The following is a 24010-nucleotide window of genomic DNA, read 5'->3' on the forward strand; positions in this document are numbered from 1 at the left end:
ATAATGCATGCATTTTGACTAGAGAGCACTATGAAGGGATAGGGTGCCATTTGGAACCCAGGCTCTTTCCCCTTGCTGTAGCTGTGGCAACATGCCTGGCTGAGCTCTGCTGTATAGCAGCGTGGTGTGGACTGACTCCAGAGAAAGGTAGTGGTGCTGAGGCTGAGCTGAACGTAGGAACGTTGCCTTCCTTGTGTGGGTGCCAAAGAAACCTGTTGCCTGGCTACGACGGTACCCTGGTCTTGCGGTAGCGTGATGATGTGTTTTTGGTTTGTGTGTGTGTTGGTGGGGATTGTGTGTGTGTGTGCGTGTGTACATGTGTGTGTTTGTGCAAGGTGTTTGTGTCTGTGTGTGTGTGTGTGGGTGTGTGTGTGTGTGTGTGTGTGTGTGTGTGTGTGTGTGTGTGTGTGTGTGTGTGTGTGTGTGTGTGTGTGTGTGATGTGTGTGTGTGTATGTGTGCGGGATGTATGTGTGTGAGTGTGTGTGTGTGTATGCGTGTGTGTGTGTGTGTGTGTGTGTGTGTGTGTGTGTGTGTGTGTGTGTGTGTGTGTGTGTGTGTGTGTGTGTGTGTGTGCATGTGTTCACCACCCCTTAGTAGACCTGCCGCTCTGTGACTGCCTCCCCTGTGACTGCCTCCCCTGTGACTGCCTCCCCTGTGACTGCCTCCCCTGTGACTGCCTCCTCTGTGACTGCCTCCTCTGTGACTGCCTCCCCTGTGACTGCCTCCTCTGTGACTGCCTCCTCTGTGACTGCCTCCCCTGTGACTGCCTCCTCTGTGACTGCCTCCCCTGTGACTGCCTCCCCTGTGACTGCCTCCTCTGTGACTGCCTCCCCTGTGACTGCCTCCCCTGTGACTGCCTCCCCTGTGACTGCCTCCTCTGTGACTGCCTCCTCTGTGACTGCCTCCCCTGTGACTGCCTCCTCTGTGACTGCCTCCCCTGTGACTGCCTCCCCTGTGACTGCCTCCTCTGTGACTGCCTCCCCTGTGACTGCCTCACCTGTGACTGCCTCCCCTGTGACTGCCTCCCCTGTGACTGCCTCCCCTGTGACTGCCTCCCCTAGCCTCGATAGGTCATTTACTCTGCAACATCCATCCATCTGCTGTGGGGATGTTCACCAGACTACACACTAACACAACAACATAACAACACTGTCTACAAATACACATGATGCATGCGTATTGCTTTTTACCTTGACTACAACTTGGATGTGCACCATCTTTACCTTGGAGCCTCCCACACTAACAGATTGTGTGTTGGGTATTGGAGTTGTAGCATATCCCTCTTCACACGAGCATGCACGCACAAACACGTGCGCACACCCACATACTGTATGCACACCTCATACACACACACACACACACACACACACACACACACACACACACACACACACACACACACACACACACACACACACACACACACACACACACACACACACACACACAAACACACTCCCCCTCCACACACTCCAGCAACCGGATCCCACTCTCCCACCACCACCATTGCGGAAATGTACAGCTGGAAAGCGTCCCTCTAACCCGCATGGGAAACAAGCAGGAAAACAACCAAAAGACTACATTACACAATTAATCAATAAGTTAATGAGATCTCGTTTTCTCTGCAAAACAGTATCCAGGAAAAAGTTCCCCCTCAGCTTTTCCCAGTTTCCTTTGGAGAGAAACAAACTGGTGATATTACACAGAGGAACAGAAAGCAGCCAGCAGGAAATGAAATGACCATCCTGATAGATTTATGTGACGCTTTACATTTTCATTGTGTTGTTTTCTTGGTGGCGGAGAGGAGGAGGGACTAAGTGGGCCGACGAGAGCTGCTAAATGTGTTGTAAAGGCGCTCTGAGGGGGAAAAGTTACAGTTACACACCTCATACGCTGCCTGAGTCCCAACTCTATTCCCATTAGGCCTTGGTCAAAGTAGTGCACTACATAGGGAATAGGGTCCCATTTGGGACAAATCCACCGCTGGCTCACACATGGATTTTACAAGTCATAGCAGCAAATTCATAATACTAAAGACTACTGTAGCTAGCTGTGGCTGGCTCTACAGATTACTGTTGTTTGGATGAGCTGTAAGGCTGCCAGCCAAATGGTCCCATTCATTGTAGAGCAGGGACCAATGTGTGTGTGTGTGGTAGGGAACAGCAGTGTGTCTTTATGTATGGGTGGGGTTTAAATGGAGGGGAGGGGGGGCTGCTATGTGGATAGAACTTATGTTTTGTGTGTGTGTGTGTGTGTGTGTCTGTGTGCGTGTGCAATATGTGTGTGTGTGTGTTTGTCTTTCTTGGTGTGTATGAGTGCCTTCCCCAATGTGCTCATGAGTGCGTGCTGTGGCCCTTGATTCGCCCCTATCGTGCTAGTTAAGGATTGAGGGCATGGCCTGGCAATTACCACAGCTGGTGATGCCATCTGGGGGCATCACACGCCCGCCCGCCCTGTCACCATGAAAGCGGGGCACAGCCGTCTCAGGGTGTTGACTCCAATGGCAGGGAACAGGGACAACGTTTATCACAGAGGAGATAACACAGCTCCATGTCCAGCTGTGGTGTGGGGTGACGGCCACAGATCAGACTGGTGTAACATGGATTAAATATCCAGATACCAGTAGCACTACAGAAGAGTATACAGACCTATCAAAGAATATGTCTCTATACTGAGAACCTTTTTCCCACTAGGAGCTGAAATGAACAAGTCAACTAACTCAAGAAAATGACTCTGTAATAACAACCATTGGGCTTTTTAAAGATAATATGTTTTTATTGTTTTGAATGTGAGATGATTCCAACACTCGTTGGCCCTATGCACAAATCACTGAACATGGCTTATGTATAATACACACTGTTAGCAGTATTTTGAAAGAAACTGTGCAGGTCAGAATGGACTATTATGCTGTACCTTTATTATCCCTGGTGTATCTCTCTCTCCTCCCTCCATCTTTATTATCCCTGGTGTTTCTCTCTCTTCCCTCCATCTTTATTATCCCTGGTGTTTCTCTCTCTCTCCCTCCATCTTTATTATCCCTGGTGTTTCTCTCTCTTCCCTCCATCTTTATTATCCCTGGTGTTTCTCTCTCCTCTTCCCTCCATCTTTATTATCCCTGGTGTTTCTCTCTCTTCCCTCCATCTTTATTATCCCTGGTGTTTCTCTCTCCTCTTCCCTACATCTTTATTATCCCTGGTGTTTCTCTCTCTTCCCTCCATCTTTATTATCCCTGGTGTATCTCTCTCCTCTTCCCTACATCTTTATTATCCCTGGTGTATCTCTCTCCTCTTCCCTCCATCTTTATTATCCCTGGTGTTTCTCTCTCCTCTTCCCTCCATCTTTATTATCCCTGGTGTATCTCTCTCCTCTTCCCTCCATCTTTATTATCCCTGGTGTATCTCTCTCCTCTTCCCTCCATCTTTATTATCCCTGGTGTTTCTCTCTCCTCTCCCTCCATCTTTATTATCCCTGGTGTATCTCTCTCCTCTTCCCTCCATCTTTATTATCCCTGGTGTTTCTCTCTCCTCTTCCCTCCATCTTTATTATCCCTGGTGTATCTCTCTCCTCTTCCCTCCATCTTTATTATCCCTGGTGTATATCTCTCCTCTTCCCTCCATCTTTATTATCCCTGGTGTTTCTCTCTCCTCCCTCCATCTTTATTATCCCTGGTGTATCTCTCTCCTCTTCCCTCCATCTTTATTATCCCTGGTGTATCTCTCTCCTCTTCCCTCCATCTTAATTATCCCTGGTGTTTCTCTCTCCTCCTCCCTCCATCTTTATTATCCCTGGTGTTTCTCTCTCCTCTTCCCAACATCTTTATTATCCCTGGTGTTTCTCTCTCCTCCCTCCATCTTTATTATCCCTGGTGTTTCTCTCTCCTCCCTCCATCTTTATTATCCCTGGTGTTTCTCTCTCCTCCCTCCATCTTTATTATCCCTGGTGTTTCTCTCTCCTCTTCCCTCCATCTTTATTATCCCTGGTGTTTCTCTCTCCTCCCTCCATCTTTATTATCCCTGGTGTATCTCTCCTCCTCCCTCCATCTTTATTATCCCTGGTGTATCTCTCTCCTCCCTCCATCTTTATTATCCCTGGTGTTTCTCTCTCCTCCCTCCATCTTTATTATCCCTGGTGTTTCTGTCTCCTCTTCCCTCCATCTTTATTATCCCTGGTGTTTCTCTCTCCTCTTCCCTCCATCTTTATTATCCCTGGTGTTTCTCTCTCCTCTTCCCTCCATCTTTATTATCCCTGGTGTATCTCTCTCCTCCTCCCTCCATCTTTATTATCCCTGGTGTATATCTCTCCTCTTCCCTACATCTTTATTATCCCTGGTGTTTCTCTCTCCTCTTCCCTCCATCTTTATTATCCCTGGTGTTTCTCTCCTCTTCCCTACATCTTTATTATCCCTGGTGTTTCTCTCTCCTCTTCCCTCCATCTTTATTATCCCTGGTGTATATCTCTCCTCTTCCCTACATCTTTATTATCCCTGGTGTTTCTCTCTCCCCCTCCGTCTTTATTATCCCTGGTGTATCTCTCTCCTCCCTACATCTTCATTATCCCTGGTGTATCTCTCTCTTCCCTCCATCTTTATCATCCCTGGTGTTTCTCTCTCCTCCCTCCATCTTTATTATCCCTGGTGTATCTCTCTCCTCCCTTTGTCTTTATTATCCCTGGTGTTTCTCTCTCCTCCCTCCATCTTTATTATCCCTGGTGTATATCTCTCTTCCCTACATCTTTATTATCCCTGGTGTTTCTCTCTCCTCATCCCTCCATCTTTATTATCCCTGGTGTTTCTCTCTCCTCTTCCCTCCATCTTTATTATCCCTGGTGTTTCTCTTTCCTCTTCCCTCCATCTTTATTATCCCTGGTGTATATCTCTCCTCTTCCCTCCATCTTTATTATCCCTGGTGTTTCTCTCTCCTCTTCCCTCCATCTTTATTATCCCTGGTGTTTCTCTCTCCTCTTCCCTACATCTTTATTATCCCTGGTGTTTCTCTCTCCTCATCCCTCCATCTTTATTATCCCTGGTGTATATCTCTCCTCTTCCCTACATCTTTATTATCCCTGGTGTATATCTCTCCTCATCCCTCCATCTTTATTATCCCTGGTTTTTCTCTCTCCTCTTCCCTCCATCTTTATTATCCCTGGTGTTTCTCTCTCCTCTTCCCTCCATCTTTATTATCCCTGGTGTATATCTCTCCTCTTCCCTCCATCTTTATTATCCCTGGTGTATCTCTCTCCTCTTCCCTCCATCTTTATTATCCCTGGTGTATATCTCTCCTCTTCCCTACATCTTTATTATCCCTGGTGTTTCTCTCTCCTCCCTTCGTTTTTATTATCCCTGGTGTTTCTCTCTCCTCTTCCCTCCATCTTTATTATCCCTGGTGTATATCTCTCCTCTTCCCTACATCTTTATTATCCCTGGTGTATATCTCTCCTCATCCCTCCATCTTTATTATCCCTGGTGTTTCTCTCTCCTCTTCCCTCCATCTTTATTATCCCTGGTGTATCTCTCTCCTCTTCCCTCCATCTTTATTATCCCTGGTGTTTCTCTCTCCTCCCTCCATCTTTATTATCCCTGGTGTTTCTCTCTCCTCCCTACATCTTTATTATCCCTGGTGATTCTCCCTCCATCTTTATTATCCCTGGTGTATCTCTCCTCATCCCTCCATCTTTATTATCCCTGGTGTATCTCTCTCCTCTTCCCTCCATCTTTATTATCCCTGGTGTTTCTCTCCTCTTCCCTCCATCTTTATTATCCCTGGTGTTTCTCTCTCCTCTTCCCTCCATCTTTATTATCCCTGGTGTATATCTCTCCTCCCTCCATCTTTATTATCCCTGGTGTTTCTCTCTCCTCTTCCCTCCATCTTTATTATCCCTGGTGTATATCTCTCCTCCTCCCTCCATCTTTATTATCCCTGGTGTATCTCTCTCCTCTTCCCTCCATCTTTATTATCCCTGGTGTATCTCTCCTCATCCCTCCATCTTTATTATCCCTGGTGTTTCTCTCTCCTCTTCCCTCCATCTTTATTATCCCTGGTGTATCTCTCTCCTCTTCCCTCCATCTTTATTATCCCTGGTGTATCTCTCTCCTCTTCCCTCCATCTTTATTATCCCTGGTGTATCTCTCCTCATCCCTCCATCTTTATTATCCCTGGTGTATCTCTCTCCTCTTCCCTCCATCTTTATTATCCCTGGTGTATCTCTCCTCATCCCTCCATCTTTATTATCCCTGGTGTATCTCTCTCCTCTTCCCTCCATCTTTATTATCCCTGGTGTATATCTCTCCTCATCCCTCCATCTTTATTATCCCTGGTGTTTCTCTCTCCTCTTCCCTCCATCTTTATTATCCCTGGTGTATCTCTCTCCTCATCCCTCCATCTTTATTATCCCTGGTGTTTCTCTCTCCTCTTCCCTCCATCTTTATTATCCCTGGTGTTTCTCTCCTCTTCCCTCCATCTTTATTATCCCTGGTGTATATCTCTCCTCTTCCCTCCATCTTTATTATCCCTGGTGTATATCTCTCCTCATCCCTCCATCTTTATTATCCCTGGTGTATATCTCTCCTCTTCCCTCCATCTTTATTATCCCTGGTGTATCTCTCCTCATCCCTCCATCTTTATTATCCCTGGTGTATATCTCTCCTCATCCCTCCATCTTTATTATCCCTGGTGTATATCTCTCCCCTCCCTCTGTCTTTATTATCCCTGGTGTATCTCTCTCCCCTCCCTCCATCTTTATTATCCCTGGTGTTTCTCTCTCCTCTTCCCTCCATCTTTATTATCCCTGGTGTATCTCTCTCCTCTTCCCTCCATCTTTATTATCCCTGGTGTTTCTCTCTCCTCCCTCCATCTTTATTATCCCTGGTGTTTCTCTCTCCTCCCTACATCTTTATTATCCCTGGTGATTCTCCCTCCATCTTTATTATCCCTGGTGTATCTCTCCTCATCCCTCCATCTTTATTATCCCTGGTGTATCTCTCTCCTCTTCCCTCCATCTTTATTATCCCTGGTGTATCTCTCCTCATCCCTCCATCTTTATTATCCCTGGTGTATCTCTCTCCTCTTCCCTCCATCTTTATTATCCCTGGTGTATATCTCTCCTCATCCCTCCATCTTTATTATCCCTGGTGTTTCTCTCTCCTCTTCCCTCCATCTTTATTATCCCTGGTGTATCTCTCTCCTCATCCCTACATCTTTATTATCCCTGGTGTATCTCTCTCCTCTTCCCTCCATCTTTATTATCCCTGGTGTTTCTCTCCTCCTCCCTCCATCTTTATTATCCCTGGTGTATATCTCTCCTCTTCCCTACATCTTTATTATCCCTGGTGTATCTCTCTCCTCATCCCTACATCTTTATTATCCCTGGTGTATCTCTCTCCTCTTCCCTCCATCTTTATTATCCCTGGTGTTTCTCTCCTCTTCCCTCCATCTTTATTATCCCTGGTGTATCTCTCTCCTCTTCCCTCCATCTTTATTATCCCTGGTGTATCTCTCCTCTTCCCTCCATCTTTATTATCCCTGGTGTATCTCTCTCCTCTTCCCTCCATCTTTATTATCCCTGGTGTATATCTCTCCTCATCCCTCCATCTTTATTATCCCTGGTGTTTCTCTCTCCTCTTCCCTCCATCTTTATTATCCCTGGTGTATATCTCTCCTCCTCCCTCCATCTTTATTATCCCTGGTGTTTCTCTCTCCTCTTCCCTCCATCTTTATTATCCCTGGTGTATCTCTCCTCATCCCTCCATCTTTATTATCCCTGGTGTATCTCTCTCCTCTTCCCTCCATCTTTATTATCCCTGGTGTATATCTCTCCTCATCCCTCCATCTTTATTATCCCTGGTGTATATCTCTCCTCTTCCCTCCATCTTTATTATCCCTGGTGTATCTCTCCTCATCCCTCCATCTTTATTATCCCTGGTGTATATCTCTCCTCATCCCTCCATCTTTATTATCCCTGGTGTATATCTCTCCCCTCCCTCTGTCTTTATTATCCCTGGTGTATCTCTCTCCCCTCCCTCCATCTTTATTATCCCTGGTGATTCTCCCTCCATCTTTATTATCCCTGGTGTATCTCTCCTCATCCCTCCGTCTTTATTATCCCTGGTGAATTTCTCTCCTCATCCCTCCGTCTTTATTATCCCTCGTGTATCTCTCTCCTCGTCCCTCCATCTTTATTATCCCTCGTGTCAAGTGTCAGTGTGCAGTGGTTAGGACAGAGTCAGGCGCAGGACACAGAACTGAGTAAAAGACGTACTTTACTCGAAAAGAAACAACAATGATTTCCACGCAGGGAAAAACACACCAGCTCACAGAAGTCTTGAACACTAAACAAAGAACAAACACACACAAAACCATGTGGGAACCAGAGGGTTAAATAGGGAATAAATTATAACGTAATGGGAACCAGGTGTGTACAATCAAGACAGAACAACATAGAAAAAGAAACGTAGATCGGTGGCAGCTAGAAAGCCGGTGACGTCGACCGCCGAACGCCGCCCGAACAAGGAGAGGCACCAACTTCGGCGGACGTCGTGACACCTGGTGTATCTCTCTCCCCTCCCTCCATCCTTGATCAAGGTAGAGAGAGAGGATGAGGGGGTGGAGAGGGGAATGGAGGAATGAGTGGTACAGATGAATGGTTTGGACCAGTAGGGAGCACAGACCTAGTAGACCTAGTTGATAGAATCCACTTAGCACTGAAGAAGCTTCAAACTGCACTCAAACACATGATGTCATTGCATTTCTTTTGTTACTTTAACAGGTCTGTGTGTGTGTGTCTGTGTCTGTGTGTGTGTGTGTGTGTGTGTGTGTGTACCTTATGAGAGCGAGTGTGGTGCATGTGTGTGTTGTTATTGGCATTAGTGTGTTACTAATAAATTGAGTCTTAAGGAGCGGAGTGGGAGCGTTTCTCATGCCACTGTTTACTCTGCACAGTAATCAAAGCTATTCATGATTACAGAACACAATTGATGTTATTCACACCGGCTCAACCGGTCTTTTAAACGGCACCAATTTTTCATAAGCTGTCAAATTAGGGAATTTACATACTGTAGGTAACAGTTGTGGCGGGTAAATTGGTGGATCTGACCGGGTACACAGGCAAGTTGGCTCGGGAATGTGGGAGGATTTCACAAAACGCTATTCGTGTGTTACATGCACATAGCAGGGCCATTACCACACATGCAAACACACAATCTTCCAAAGAGGTTTTAACATCCCCTCCACATATTTCTTCACACATTTCTGTTTTGCTTCTCTTTCTCTGTCTCTCTCTCTCTGTGAGCTTTTCTCACTCAATTATTTGTGTGAGAGTTACCATGCATTTGTGTGAGAGTTACCATGTCTCTCCAACAGCAGCCTATTCCAGCAGCATGGCTGTGTGCTAACACAACAGCTGTAATGCTAGAAGGTGTTACACTTCCAGCTGGGTCTCTCTGGGCCTATATGTGATTCTCTCTCAGTGTTACCAGACACATCCTCTGAGTCTGCTGACTCACCTAAGGTTCCCCTCCTTCTCTCCCTCCCTCTCCAGAACCCTGACATCGTGCTCGTCCACTACTTGAATGTGCCGGCCATAGAGGACTGTGGGAAACCATGCGGGCCAATCCTGTGCTCCATCAACACAGACAAGAAGGAATGGGCCAAGTGGACCAAGGAGGAGCTGATTGGCCAGCTCAAGCCCATGTGTGAGTATCTGACCTATCACATTTAGAGCACAGCACTTATTGAGAGCGCCAAGCCTTTTCAAAGCCTTATTCCTTACAGGTGCAAGCTCTTCTCAAGGGTCTAGCCCTAAGAGCCCCAGACACACAAACAGACTAGACACTCCTGTCTGGGTGTTTAATGCTCAGACCTCCCCTGGCCTTAATACTGTACCCACACGGGCTCTCTTAGAGACCTGGCCTGGTTACTATGTTGTTGTGTTCCTGCCCAACCTGAAGCTGTCTGGTAAACAGAGGTCACCTATCACCCAGCACCACAGTGCCCAGCCTAAGAGCACACAGCCCAGCACAGGCCCTGGCCACCCACCTACCAGTCAGGCAGCACAGAGGAGAGCTCTATTAATAAACACCAGTGTATGGGAGAAAGAGCATCTATAGTAGCTCACCAGAAATCCTACATACCTCCCCTCTCTTAATTCAATTCCATTTTAATTAAATTCAAAAGGGTTTTATTGGCATGGGAAATATATGTTTACAATGCCAAAGCAAGTGAAATAGATAAAACAAAAAGTGAAATAAACAATCAGAAATTAACAGTAAACATTACAAACATTTCAAAAGAATAGAGACACTTCAAATGTTAAATTATGGCTATGCACAGCATTTAAATGATGTGCAAATAGTTGAAGTACAAAAGGGGGAAAAAATAAACAAATATGGGTTGTATTTACAATGGTGTTTGTTCTTCACTGGTTTCCCTTTTATTGTGGCAACAGGTCACAAATATTGCTGCTGTGATGGCACACTGTCGTATTTCACCAAATAGACATGAGTTCAAAATTCTTTGTGGGTTTGTGTAATCAGAGGGAAATACGTGTCTCTAATGTGGTCATACATTTGGCAGGAGGTTAGGAAGTGCATCTCAAATTCCACCTAATTTTATGGGCAGTGTGCTCATAGCCTGTCTTCTCTCGAGAGCCAGGTCTGCCCACAGCGGCCTCTCTCAATAGCAAGGCTATAGGATGTTCACTGAGTCTGTACATCGTCAAAGCTTTCCTCAACATTGGGTCAGTCACAGTGGTCAGGTATTCTGCCACTGTGTACCTACTCTGTTTAGGGCCAAATAGCATTCCAGTTTGCTCTGTTATTTCCAATGTGTCAAGTAATTATCATTTTGTTTTCTCATGTTTTGGTTGAGTCTAATTGTGTTGCTGTCCTGGAGCTATGTGGGGTGTGTTTGTGAACAGAGCCCCAGGACCAGCTTGCTGAGCAGACTCTTAGCTCTCTGTAGGTGATGGCTTTGTTATGGAAGGTTTGGGAATTGCTTCCCTTTAGGTGGTTGTAGAATTGAAAGGCTCTTTTCTGGATTTGCGAGGTGATCCATGTCTCCGTCGGGACCAAAAAGTCAAGGGACTGAAGGCAGCATAGGCTGAGATGAACTCTGTGTTCTGATCGCAGATCGGCAGTTCCAAATGCTGCCTGAGACCCGGAATTCCACCTGGGTTGTGCGCGCAGGGTACACTAAATCAGAAGGGTTGCAGACAAGGGGTGGGGAGCATCTGTAAAGCCTACAGGGAGAGGAACTAACAGGTATAGAACACACACACACACACACACACACACACACACACACACACACACACACACACAGTAGTTGACAAACCTACAAAAGACCAAAATGAGATCATCTGTAAATAACTAGGTAAGATACTCAAGTGACAGAGTGGTGTGAGCCTTCCTCTCGTTCCTTCCTCAGACAACTCGGCAGAACCGTCTTTGTTTTGGCGATGGCCTTAGAGTTCCGGCAGAACCGAACTACCGCCGCTTACAGCTGCCGCTGAGAAACCAGGGGAGACTGAAGAACTAACACTGATTGCTAATTGCCTAGCAGAGGTGGAGAGCACGCCTCCCTGTACTAATTACTGATTGCCTAGGAGAGGTGAAACCACGCCCCCTCCAATACAGCCAGTGATTACTAAAACAAGTCACAAATTGCCCTGCCCCTTGATCCTGGTTGATGTGTCAACAACTATCTGCAAGTTATGAGCAGTCAGCAGTTCACACACCAAGTAGGCTACTGGGAAGACAGGCAGCACTTAAAGTAGATGGCCCTAGCTAGGAAAAACACAGTACTAGAACACAACAGATAAAGATGAAAAAATTGATACTTCTGGAGATATCAGGAGTCCTCTAGTTATAGAATGAAGCACCATGAAGGGCAATGGGTTCTATAACTGATTCAAGTATTTTATTTTAATGGGATGTTGAATTTCATGTTCCTTTTGATGGCATAGAAGGCCTTTCTTGCCTTGTCTCTCAGATGGTTCACAGCTTTGTGGAAGTTACCTGTGGTGCTGATGTTTAGGCCAAGGTAGGTATAGTTTTTGGTTTGCTCTAGGGCATGGCATTTCTATTTGTGGTCCTGGCAACTGGAACACCTTTATTTTTGTTTTACTGAGATTCACTGTCAGGGCCCAGGTCTGACAGAATCTGTGCAGAAGATCTAGGTGCTGCTGTAGGCCCTCCCTGGTTGGGGACAGAAGCACCAAATCATCAGCAAACATATTGTAGGGTGAGGCTGGGTGTTGCGGACTGTTCTAGTGCCCTTGCCAATTCGTTGATACAGTTGAAGTCGGAAGTTTACATACACCTTAGCCAAATACATTTAAGCTCAATTCCTGACATTTAATCCTAGTAAAAATCCTCTGATCACCACTTTATTTTAAGAATGTGAAATGGCAGAATAATAGTAGAGAGAATGATTTATTCCCAATGGGTCAGAAGTTTACGTACACTCAATTAGTATTTGGTTGCATTGCCTTTAAATTGTTTAACTTGGGTCAAACGTTTCTGGTAGCCTTCCACAACCTTCCTACAACAAATTTTGGCCCATTCCTCCTAACAGAGCTGCTGTAACTGAGTCAGGTTTGTAGGCCTCCTTGCTCGCACACGCTTTTTCAGTTCTGCCCACAAATTTTCTATAGGATTGAGGTCAGGGCTTTGTGATGGCCACTCCAATAACTTGACTTTGTTGTCCTTAAGCCATTTTGCCACAACTTTGGAAGTATGCTTTGGGTCATTGTCCATTTGGAAGACTCATTTGCGACCAAGCTTTAACTTCCTAACTGATGTCTTGAGATGTTGCTTCAATATATCCACAAAATGTTCCTACCTCATGATGCCATCTATTTTGTGAAGTGGACCAGTCCCTCCTGCAGCAAAGCACCCTCACAGCATGATGCTGCTACTCCTGTGCTTCACGGTTGGGATGGTATACTTCGGCTTGCAAGCCTCCCCCTTTTTCCTCCAAACATAACAATGGTCATTATGGCCAAACAGTTCTATTTTTGTTTCATCAGACCATAGGACATTTCTCCAAAAACGACGATCTTTGTCCCCATGTGCAGTTGCAAACTGTAGTCTGGCTTTTTTATGGTGGTTTTGGAGCAGTGGCTTCTGACTCGTTTTACTGTGGATATAGATACTTTTGTACCTGTTTCCTCCAGCATCTTCACAAAGTCCTTTGCTGTCATTCTGGGATTGATTTGCACTTTTCGCACCAAAGTACGCTCATCTCTAGGAGACAGAACGCGTCTCCTTCCTGAGCAGTAGGACGGCTGCGTGGTCCCATGGTGTTTATACTTGCATGCTATTGTTCGTACAGATGAACGTGGCACCTTCAGGCGTTTGGATATTGCTCCCAAGGATGAACCAGACTTGTGGAGGTCAAAAAATAAATGTGAGTTCTTGGCTGATTTATTTAGATTTTCCCATGATGTCAAGCAAAGAGGCACTGAGTTTGAAGGTAGGCCTTGAAATACATCCACAGGTACACCTCCAATTGACTAAACTTATGTCAATTAGCCTATCAGAAGCCTCTAAATGACATTTTGAATTTTCCAAGCTGTTTAAAGGCACATTCAACTTAGTGTATGTAAGCTTCTGACCCGCTGGAATTGTGAAACAGTGAATTATAAGTGAAAAAATCTGTCTGTAAACAATTGTTGGAAAAATGACTTGTGTCATACACAAAGTAGATGTCCTAACCGACTTGCCAAAACTATAGTTTGTTAACAAGAAATTTGTGGAGTGGTTGAAAAACAAGTTTTAATGACTCCAACCTAAGTGTATGTAAACTTCCGACTTCAACTGTATATACACTGAGTGTACAAAACATTAGGAACACCTCCTCTTTCCATGTCATAGACTGACCAGGTGAATCCAGGTGAAAGCTATGATCCCTTATTGATATCACTTGTTAAATCCACTTCAATCAGTGTAGATGAAGGGGAGGAGACAGGTTAAAGAAGGAGTTTTAAGCCTTGAGACAATTGAGACATGGATTGTGTATGTGTACCATTCTGAGGATGAATGGGCAAGACAAAAGATTTAAGACAGTGTTTGAGACAGTGTACGAGAGTGTTTGGTAAAATGTCAGGGTTTGTCTGATGATAATAATCTTTTAGGGGCTTCTGAAAATCATTGAGAGAGTTGTTAATAGCCAGACTCCAGGCTGTATGTATGTGTGCGTGCGTGTGTGTGTTTGCGGGTGTGTACGTGCGTGTATGTTGGCAGGGGCAGGGCAGTGATGGTGAGTGATGTTCACATGGCTGATTATTGGTGATGGGACCAGGTAGAGAGTAGTGTGTCAGCAGCTTTCAGATGCACAGTGAGGGACAGATGCTCTGTGAATACAGACCAGCCAGCCAGGCAAGGCCCGAACACACACACACACACACACACACACGCTGGCCATGATCACCAGAGCATACGCTCCACTATCGTTTTCTCCTTCACTGCTCCTCTTGCAATCAGTTTAGGAGTCACTTGAGCATCCCATCCACCACAGGACAGTACATGACAGGATATATCAGTACAGGACAGTACAGGAAATGGACAGCTAACAGCGTTGCTGTGAACTACTGTATTCATTAGGTGTGGGGCATCATTTCATTCCCAGCCATTTGCAGTAATGCGTGAAGTCATTAACTTTGGGGAGTTGTTGGGACAGTGAGGGCCGAGAAGGGTGAGATGCCTTCTAGCTGATGGGCTATATGAGGGTACATGAGGCCACATGGCATTCCAAATTGCACCCTTTTCCCTGTATAGTGCACTACCTTTGACCAGGTCCAATGGCCAATTGGGACACATCCACAGAGCAACAAAGCAGCCTCAGCCATTGTATTTACAATGGTGTTTGTTCTTCACTCATTGCCCTTTTCTTGTGGCAACAGGTCACAAATTCTGCTGCTGTGATGACACACTGTGATATTTCACACAACGAATATGGGAGTTTATCAATATTGGAATTGTTTTGGAAGTCTTTGTGGGTTTGTGTAATCTGAGGGAAATATGTGTCTCTAATATGATCATACATTTGGCAGGAGGTTAAGAAGGGCCGCTCAGTTTCCACCTCATTTTGTGGGCAGTGTGCACATAGCCTGTCTTCTCTTGAGAGCAGGGTCTGCCTACGGCAGACTTTCTCAATAGCAAGGCTATACTCACTGAGTCTTTACATAGTCAACTTTCCTTAAGTTTGGGTCAGTCACAGTGGTCAGGTATTCTGCCACAGTGTACTCTCTGTTTAGGGCCAAATAGCATTCTAGTTTGCTCAGTTTTTTTGTTAATTCTTTCCAATGTGTCAAGTAATTATCTTTTTGTCTTCTCATAATTTGGTTGGGTCTAATTGTGTTGCTGTCCTGGGGCTCTGTGGGGTCTGTTTGTGTTTGTGAACCCCATGACCAGCTGCTTAGGGGACTCTTCTCCAGCTTCATCTCTCTGTAGGTGATGGTTTTGTTATGGAAGGTTTGGGAATCGCTTCCTTTTAGGTGGTTGTAGATTTTAACGGCTCTTTTCTGGATTTTTTTAATTAGCGGGTATCGGCCTAATTCTGTTCTGCATGCATTATTTGGTGTTTTACGTTGTACACAAAGGATATTTTTGCTGAATTTTGCATGCAGAGTCTCAATTTGGTGTTTGTCCCATTTTGTGAATTCTTGGTTGGTGAGCGGACCCCAGACATCACAACCATAAAGGGCATTGGGTTCTATAACTGATTCAAGTATTTTTAGCCAGATCCTAATTGGTATGTCGAATTTTATGTTCCTTTTGATGGCATAGAAGGCCCTTCTTGCCATGTCTCTCAGATCGTTCTCAGCTTTGTGTTACCTATGGCGCTGATGTTTAGGCCGAGGTATGTATAGTTTTTTGTGTGCTCTAGGGCAACGGTGTCTAGATGGAATTTGTATTTGTGGTCCTGGCAAATAGATATTTTTTGGAACACCATTATTTTTGTCTTACTGAGATTTACTGTCAGGGCCCAGATCTTACAGAATCTGTGCAGAAAATCTAAGTGCTGCTGCAGGCCCTCCTTGGTTGGGGAAAGAAGCACCAAATCATCAGCAAACAGTAGACATTTGACTTCAGATTCTAGTAGGGTGAGCCCAGGTGCTACAGACTGTTCTAGTGCCCTCGCCAATTCGTTGAAATATATGTTGAAGAGGGTGGGGCTTAAGCTGCATCCCTGTCTCACTCCACAGCCCTGTGGAAAGAAATGTGTGTATTTTTGCCAATTTTTACCACACACTTGTTGTTTGTGTACATGGATTTTATGTCATATGCTTTTCCCAAGGTTGCTGTTGACGCATATCCCACGGTAGTTATTGGAGTCAAATGTGTCTCCACTTTTGTGGATTGGGGCGATCAGTCCTTGGTTCCAAATATTGGGGAAGATGCCAGAGCTAAGGATGATGTTAAAGAGTTTAAGTATAGCAAATTGAAATTTGTGGTCTGTATATTTTATAATTGAATTGACGATACCTTCAACACCAAAGGAGGGTTTATATTTTGTCCTGTAGTTCATTCAATGTAATTGGAGAATCCAGTGTGTTCTGGTAGTCTTTAATAGTTGATGCTAAGATTTGTATTTGATCATGTATATGTTTTTGCTGTTTGTTCTTTGTTATAGAGCCTAAAAGATTGGAGAAGTGGTTTATCCACCCATCTCCATTTTGGAAAGATAACTCTTTGTGTTGTTGTTTATTTAGTGTTTTCCAATTTTCCAAGAAGTGGTTAGAGGCTATGATTCTTCAACTACATTTAGCTGATTTCTGACGTTCTGTTCATTCTTTTTCCGTAGTGTATTTCTGTATTGTTTTAGTGATTCACCATAGTGAAGGAGTAGGCTCAGGTTTTCTGGGTCTCTATGTTTTTGGATGGACAGGTTTCTCAATTTCTTTCTTAGATTTTTGCATTCTTTGTAAAACCATTTGTCATTGTTCATTTTCTTCGGTTTGCTGTTTGAAATGTTTTGATTTGATAGGGAAGCCGAGAGATCAAATATACTGTTTAGGTTTTCTACTGCCAAGTTTGCACCTTCACTATTACAGTGAAAAATGTGTGCAGGGAGTTGTCTGAAAGGGATTGAATTTGTTGTTGCCAAATAGTTTTTTGTTAGGATTTCACACTACTTTCATTCCATCTATAGCATTTCTTAATATTAAGTTCCATTGGCTTTGATGCCTCATTATTGAGTATTTCTCTGTTCAAGTATACTGTGATTTTGCTGTAATCTGTAAACGCTCTGAGAGACTCTGGTTTGAGGTCAGTGATAAAGTAGTCTACAGTACTACTGCCAATAGATGATCTATAGGTGTACTTACCGTAGGAGTCCCCTCAAAGCCTACCATTGACTCTGTACATACCCAGCATGCAACAGAGCTGCTGACCCATTTTTGTTGGTTATGTTGTCATAGTTGTGCTTAGGGTGGCATATGGGGGGGGGGAATGCTGTCACCTCCAGGTAGGTGTTTGTTCCTCTGTGTGCTGAGGGTGTCAGGTTATTGTCCAGTTCTGGCATTTAGGTCGCCACAGACTAGTACATGTCCCTGGGCCTGGAAATTATTAATTTATCCCTCCAGGATGGAGAAGCTGTCTTCATTAAAGTATGGGTATTCTAGTGGGGGGATATAGGTAGCACACAGGAGGAAATTTTTCTCTGAGATAATTTTCTTTTGTATTTCTAGCCAAATGTAAAATGTTCCTGTTTTGATTAATTAAATAGAGTGAGTTAGGTCTGCTCTATACCAAATTAGCATACCCCCCGAGTCCCTTCCCTGTTTCACACCTGGTAGTTTGGTGGATGGGAGTACCAGCTCTCTGTAACCTAGAGGGCAACCAGTGGGTTCATCTCCTCTATACCATGTTTCTTGTAGCATGACAATGTCTGTATTTCTGATTTCTTTGGTGAAGTCCAGGTTCCTGCTCTTTAGGCCAAAGGCAAATGACGTCAGGCCTTGGATATTCCAGAATATCTCTCTCTCTCCCTCCCTCGTAGAACAACCATGATATAAACGTCAGCTGTAAGGTAGAGCGACAGTGCCACCTAGTGGTGTGTTGATAGAACAGCCTCTATCCCTGATCATAGGGACATAGAGGGGTGGAGGCGAAGTGCACAGCAGCATTATATTATATTATCTATGTATTATTCAGCTGTGAATAATACAGCAGGCCTTTACAAACGGTACATTCTCCCCAGAGTGACTCATGTCTTACACAAGAAGCTATGGTTCATCAGCGGATATACATACGCAGGTGTTTATTACTGTATTCGGGAGGGATGGAGTATGTAGTCTAGCAACAAGGATCTCGGAGGGAAAAGGAAACACTTTTACTCCTCTGAAGTTTAACATGTAGGCCTACAGAGGAAGAGGCTGGACAGAGTCCCATTCCCTACCCTCTATCGTAGCTACAAACCTTCAGTTTAACTAAGTACTGTGCAAATTAGTAAGCTGGGAAACTTTGAAGTATGTTTTGATGTTAAGCCATGTATCATGCTGCCATTGATATGCATGTTCGCTTAAGGCTTTGAATTTGAAGACTGCAAATTGAAAGCAAGAAGCCCAAACAGATTCAATATTTGATTAAAACATAATAATTTCAAACCTTTCTTACATTATACGATCACATATATACAGAGTGTACAAAACATTATGAACACCATGACATAGACTGACCAGGTGAAAGCTATAATCCCTTAGTGATGTCACTTGAATCAGTGTAGATGAAGGGGAGGAGACATGTTAAAGAAGGAGTTTTAAGCCTTGAGCCAATTGAGACATGGATTGTGTATGTTTGCCATTCAGAGCGTAAAGGGCCCAAATAAAATGACCCGCGGCCCGGCAGTTGAGAAACCCAGCTCCAGACATGAGTTATTCTCTACACATGATGTCCCACTGCACAAAGTCTTTGACATGTCTAATGACACAGAAAACCAAGTGGCAATTGAGATGATATGGTTCACTGAATTCTAGTCTAGCTGTTTGTGTTGTTCTGCAGACAAAAAAACATACAATAGCAGAGACATAACCACACACACACACGCATGCGCACACACACACACACACACACTACATACACACACTACATACACACACACACACACACACACACACACACACACACACACACACACACACACACACACACACACACACACACACACACACACACACACTACATACACACACACACACACACACACACTACATGCACACACACACACACACACACTACACGCACACACTACATACACACAATACACACATACACACTACATACACACAATACATACACACACACACACACACACTACACACACACACACACACACTACATACACACACATACACACACACACACACAAACTACACACACACACACACACACACTACATACACAAAAACACTCAACATGGCCTTGTCTGAACTGATCCTTCCCCAGCCCTAGGGAGGAGAGAGTCAGAGATGAGGGTTGAGGGTTGGGCTGGGGGTCACAGCGTGGGTTCTCTGCTATGAAAGGGCAGATAGGCCAATGAGAAAGCAGCAGACGAGCCATGCAGCTTGACTCACGCCCCTCTTCTGATGAAGTAAACAAGCATGAGCCCTGGCTCAGTGATGCTCCAACTCTAGCCCCAGCCATGGAGTCAGTCAGGCCCCAAGCCTGCTGATAGACAAACACACCACCAGCCTCCCTATATCCCTCCCCCTCTCTCTCCTTCCCTCTCTCCATCCCTCCAAATCCTCCATCCAGGGTTAGGCCAGACTAGACCAGGGCATGGCAGGGCAGGGAAGTGGGTGCATGGCATCATATCCCAGTCAGTGCCCAGTGGTGCAAAGAGAATGTGATGTGATCTGTGTATCCTGAAGACAGGCGCTGCTCATCAGGCCGCATCCCTTACATGCACGGTCGTTCTGGATGATGACACAGGAATTAGCTGGTTGTGATGGTGGTAGTGATGCCGCAGGACGGAACAGAACCTTGTGGCTGTCAGAGAACAGGGGAGCTTTAAACACAACCCTGAGTAAGGAGGGAAGACAGGCGGATATGTCTCACACACACACAAACACACACAAACAGCTCAGACCCCCGAGGGTGAGACCAAACCAGGCAGGAGAGCATTTACTGAGCTATGACAAACCCTGGCAGACTGGCTTGGGGCATCACTCAGTGCCATAGTGAGGCAGGATTGTTTGGACTAGAGGCAGTGGGGGTACATAGTGGATTTAAGCAGCAGCGTTGAGCTGTCACTCTGAGGTCTGTCAAAGCTCTGAGTCAGCTCTCTACTATAGCTCTGCTCTGGCTTTGTCACGAAGGGGAACCCGTTTCAGGACACCTTGCATGACAACAGTCTCTTATCCACATATTACTAATGCCTGCATCATCATAACAGATGTGTTACTGAGATGCCAAACAGTTATGAGGTCAGACAGGTCGTTTGAATGTGTATCTAATTCACAGGGAAAGAATAAAACAGCAGATTCATACATTAGTTTTCTTTTTTTAAATCTGTGTGTGCATTACTTATATCACAAGGTTGGCAGGTCCTCATTAAAGCCCTGTAGATCACTTCACTATTCCCTTTCTGTTTACAAAGCTCTACTACACAAGCTTCCAACTCACCGAACTTCCTTGTTGAAGTATAAACATGAGTCCCCAGACCTGCTCACATGGTTGGTTAACTCTTCAGATTCCTCGGGTCTGCACGGAATTAGGTACATCTGCTTTTAGTTTCCACTTCCAAAATGCATTCCATGTGGATTCCCTGGTGCCACTAGGGCACTTTAAAACTCTGATGATAAATGAGTTCACCGAGGTGTGCAATTGTTTTTAGTGATTGATTTAATAACTTGTTTATGATGGCTGTGATGTTAATGATGTTCTAATGTAATGTAGTTGTTTGTTTACTTTATGGTCTCAGGGCACCATTGAAAATGAGACCCTGGTCTCAATTGGGCTCCCCTGATGAAATAAAAGGTAATAATATTACAGTTATGTTTATTGTCTTTGCCATTCCTAATCTGAGCTCATGTAGCCAGGTGTCATTAAAAAATGCGCCCCTACCCTCTCTTCCCAACATTACAAATATGTTCACATGACCCTCCCCTTGTACTGTAAAATAAATTGCACACCCTCCCCCCTCATAGAATTAATTCAAAATAATGTTTTTAACCACAAATACTGTAGCGACCCTATGTTTATAAATGTGGATATCGACTTTGCCGCTTCAGCATGCTTTTGTGGCACAGCTGATGCCACGCAGGGCTACAGGCCAGAAGGTTGAGGGTTCACCAAACACCACAGACGAGCTCACGCTCCCGGCCTGTTTCATTAAACTACGATCAGAGCCATCTGCAGACAATGATCAGCTAGAGGGAAATCAGATTTTAAACATTTTGATGCCATATTTATAATTATATAAAATATATGCAACGAATTGTCCACCAATAGGTTTCTGTGCCAATGCACCACACAACCAATAAACAAAACATACCGACTTAGGCACTTTAATATCATGGTTTGTGTTTTCAACACTACAATAAATAGACTATGTCAATCTCCACAAAAAGAACATACATCTCTCCCTACCTTGTAGTCTTACCCAGTATCGAAGGCTTGGCTTGACAATCTCCGAATGTTATTACACTTTTTGGTGTTTTGTAACAGAATGGAAAGAGTTTTGTAACTCTTTCTATTCACCAAATGACCTCTGCGCAGTTTGGATGGATTTTAGTTGTCAGTAAAAAAAAATACATATACACACAAAGTACAAAGATTTTTAAAGGTGACCGGGATCAATAGTTGGGGACTTCCATTGTGGTCCCTATTTTTAACATCAATACCACGGACGCTGACGTCTTGCTCCCAGACATGCTAACACCTTCTTTGCCCGCTTCGAGGGAAACATAGTGCCATCGACGTGGCCCACTGCGTGGCTGACATGAGTAAGTCATTTAAGCATGTTAACCATCGCAAACCTGCCTGCCCAGACGGCATCCCTAGCTGCGTCCTCAGAGCATGTGCAGACCAGCTGGCGGGGATTGTTTACGGATATATTCGATCTCTCCCTATCCCAGTCTGTTGTCCCCACTTCAAGATGTCCACTATTGTTCCTGTACCCAAGAAAGTGAAGGTAACTATTCTAAATGACTATTGCCCCGTAGCGCTCACTTCTGTCATCATGAAGGGCTTTGAGAGGCTGGTTAAGGATCACCTAACCCGACATCCTAGACCCACTACAATTTGCATATCACCCCAACAGATCCAAGGATGATGTAATCACCATCACACTAAACACTGCCCTATCCCACCTGCACAAGAGAAATACCAATTTAAGGATGATATTCATCAACTACAGCTCAGCCTTCAACATCATAGTACCCTCCAAGCTCATCACTAAGCTTGGGGCCCTGGGTCTGAACCCCGCCATGTGCAACTGGGTCCTGGACTTCCTGACGGGCCGACCCCAGGTGGTGAAGGTAGGCAACAACACCTCCGCTACGCTGATCCTCAACACGGGTGCCCCACAAGTGTGTGTGCTCAGCCCTCTCCTGTACTCCCTGTTAACCCATGACCGCGTGGCCCTGCAATTCTCCAACGCAATCATCAAGTTTGCAGACAACACAATGACTAGTCAGCCTACAGGGATGAGGTGAGGGCCCTGGTGGAGTGGTGCCAGGAAAATAACCTCTCCTTCAACATAAAAGAAAATGAAGGAGCTGATTGTGGACTTCAGGAAACAGCACGTGAGCACGCCCCCATCCACATCGACGGGCCACAGTGGAGAGGGTGAAAAGCTTCACGTTCCTCGGCATGCACATCACTGACACCCTGAAATGGTCCATCCACACAGACAGTTGGGTAAAGAAGGTGCAATAGTGCCTCTTCAACCTCCGGAGGCTGAAGACATTTGGCTTGGCCCCTAAGACCCTCACACACTCCTACTGATATACCATTGAGAGCATCCTGTCGGGCTGTATCACCGCCTGGTATGGCAACTGCACTGTCAACAGGGCTCTCCAGAGGGTGGTGTGGTCAGCCCAACACATCACCGGGGGCACACTGCCTGCCCTCCACGACATCTACAGCACACTGTGTCACAGGAAGGCCAAGAAGATAATCAAGGACCTCAGCCACCAAAGCCACAGCCTGTTCACCCCGCTACCATATAGAAGGCGGTGACAGTACAGGTGCATCAAAGCAGGGACCGATAGACTGAAGAACAGCTTCTATCTCCAGGCCATCAGACTGGTAGATAGTCATCACTAGCAGACCTCTGCCCTGAATTTTAATCCCTGTTACTAGCCAGCTACCACCCGATCCTCTACCTTAGACACCGCTGCCCTATGTACATAGTCACTAAACACTAGTCACTTTCATAATGTTTACATACAACTACTATTCACCTTTCCTATTCATATACTTTCCATAATCTCAAAACACAACATCATATACATATCTTCCAGACTCTTACACTGCTTGTTCTAATATTTCTATATTTCTTCATTCCTTTCTTTTTTATTTTGGGGATTTGCGTGTATTTTTTTGTATTGTACGGTATTACTGCATTATTAGAGCTAAAAACATGAGCATTTCGCTACACCCACGATAACATCTGCATAATTTGTGTACGCAAAAGTATGTGCACAAATATGTACTGCACATAAAAATAACTTTAGCGATTATATTTTCATGTACCAAAGGAAAAAAATCCAAGTTAAATGGGTTTCCATCGCACTTTCAACTCTACTGATGGTTTTCTCACCCAGAGATTGTTGCGTTATAAAGACTGTTGCGTAATCTCGCTGTTGGCTAGAGCGCATTTATATGATGAGATTAATATGGAAAAAATAGCGAGATTATTTGAATTGTCAAACGGCAGACAAGCATAGAGGATCATGTGACCAGATTAAGACCCTGGATATGTATTGGAAAGCAGCATCAAGCACATCACCTTGCACTTTCACCATCCTGTGAAGTTCATCACATATTTCATCTATAGACCAATAAAC

The 24010-nt window shown here is 44.8% G+C and overlaps 1 protein-coding gene across 6 annotated transcripts in view; it reads left to right on the plus strand.

The window, feature by feature from the left end:
- LOC106572392 (calmodulin-binding transcription activator 1) overlaps positions 1–24010 on the plus strand; it is a 600679-nt gene that overhangs the window by 517742 nt on the left and 58927 nt on the right. For all 6 annotated transcript variants that reach the window (XM_045696195.1, XM_014146507.2, XM_014146505.2 and 3 more), the window contains one exon: positions 9533–9686. In XM_045696195.1, the coding sequence (XP_045552151.1) occupies positions 9533–9686 (154 nt within the window). The remainder of the gene's footprint in view (positions 1–9532; positions 9687–24010) is intronic.

This window comes from Salmo salar, chromosome ssa15 (genome assembly GCF_905237065.1).
Source record: "Salmo salar chromosome ssa15, Ssal_v3.1, whole genome shotgun sequence".
Classification (NCBI taxonomy): domain Eukaryota; kingdom Metazoa; phylum Chordata; class Actinopteri; order Salmoniformes; family Salmonidae; genus Salmo; species Salmo salar.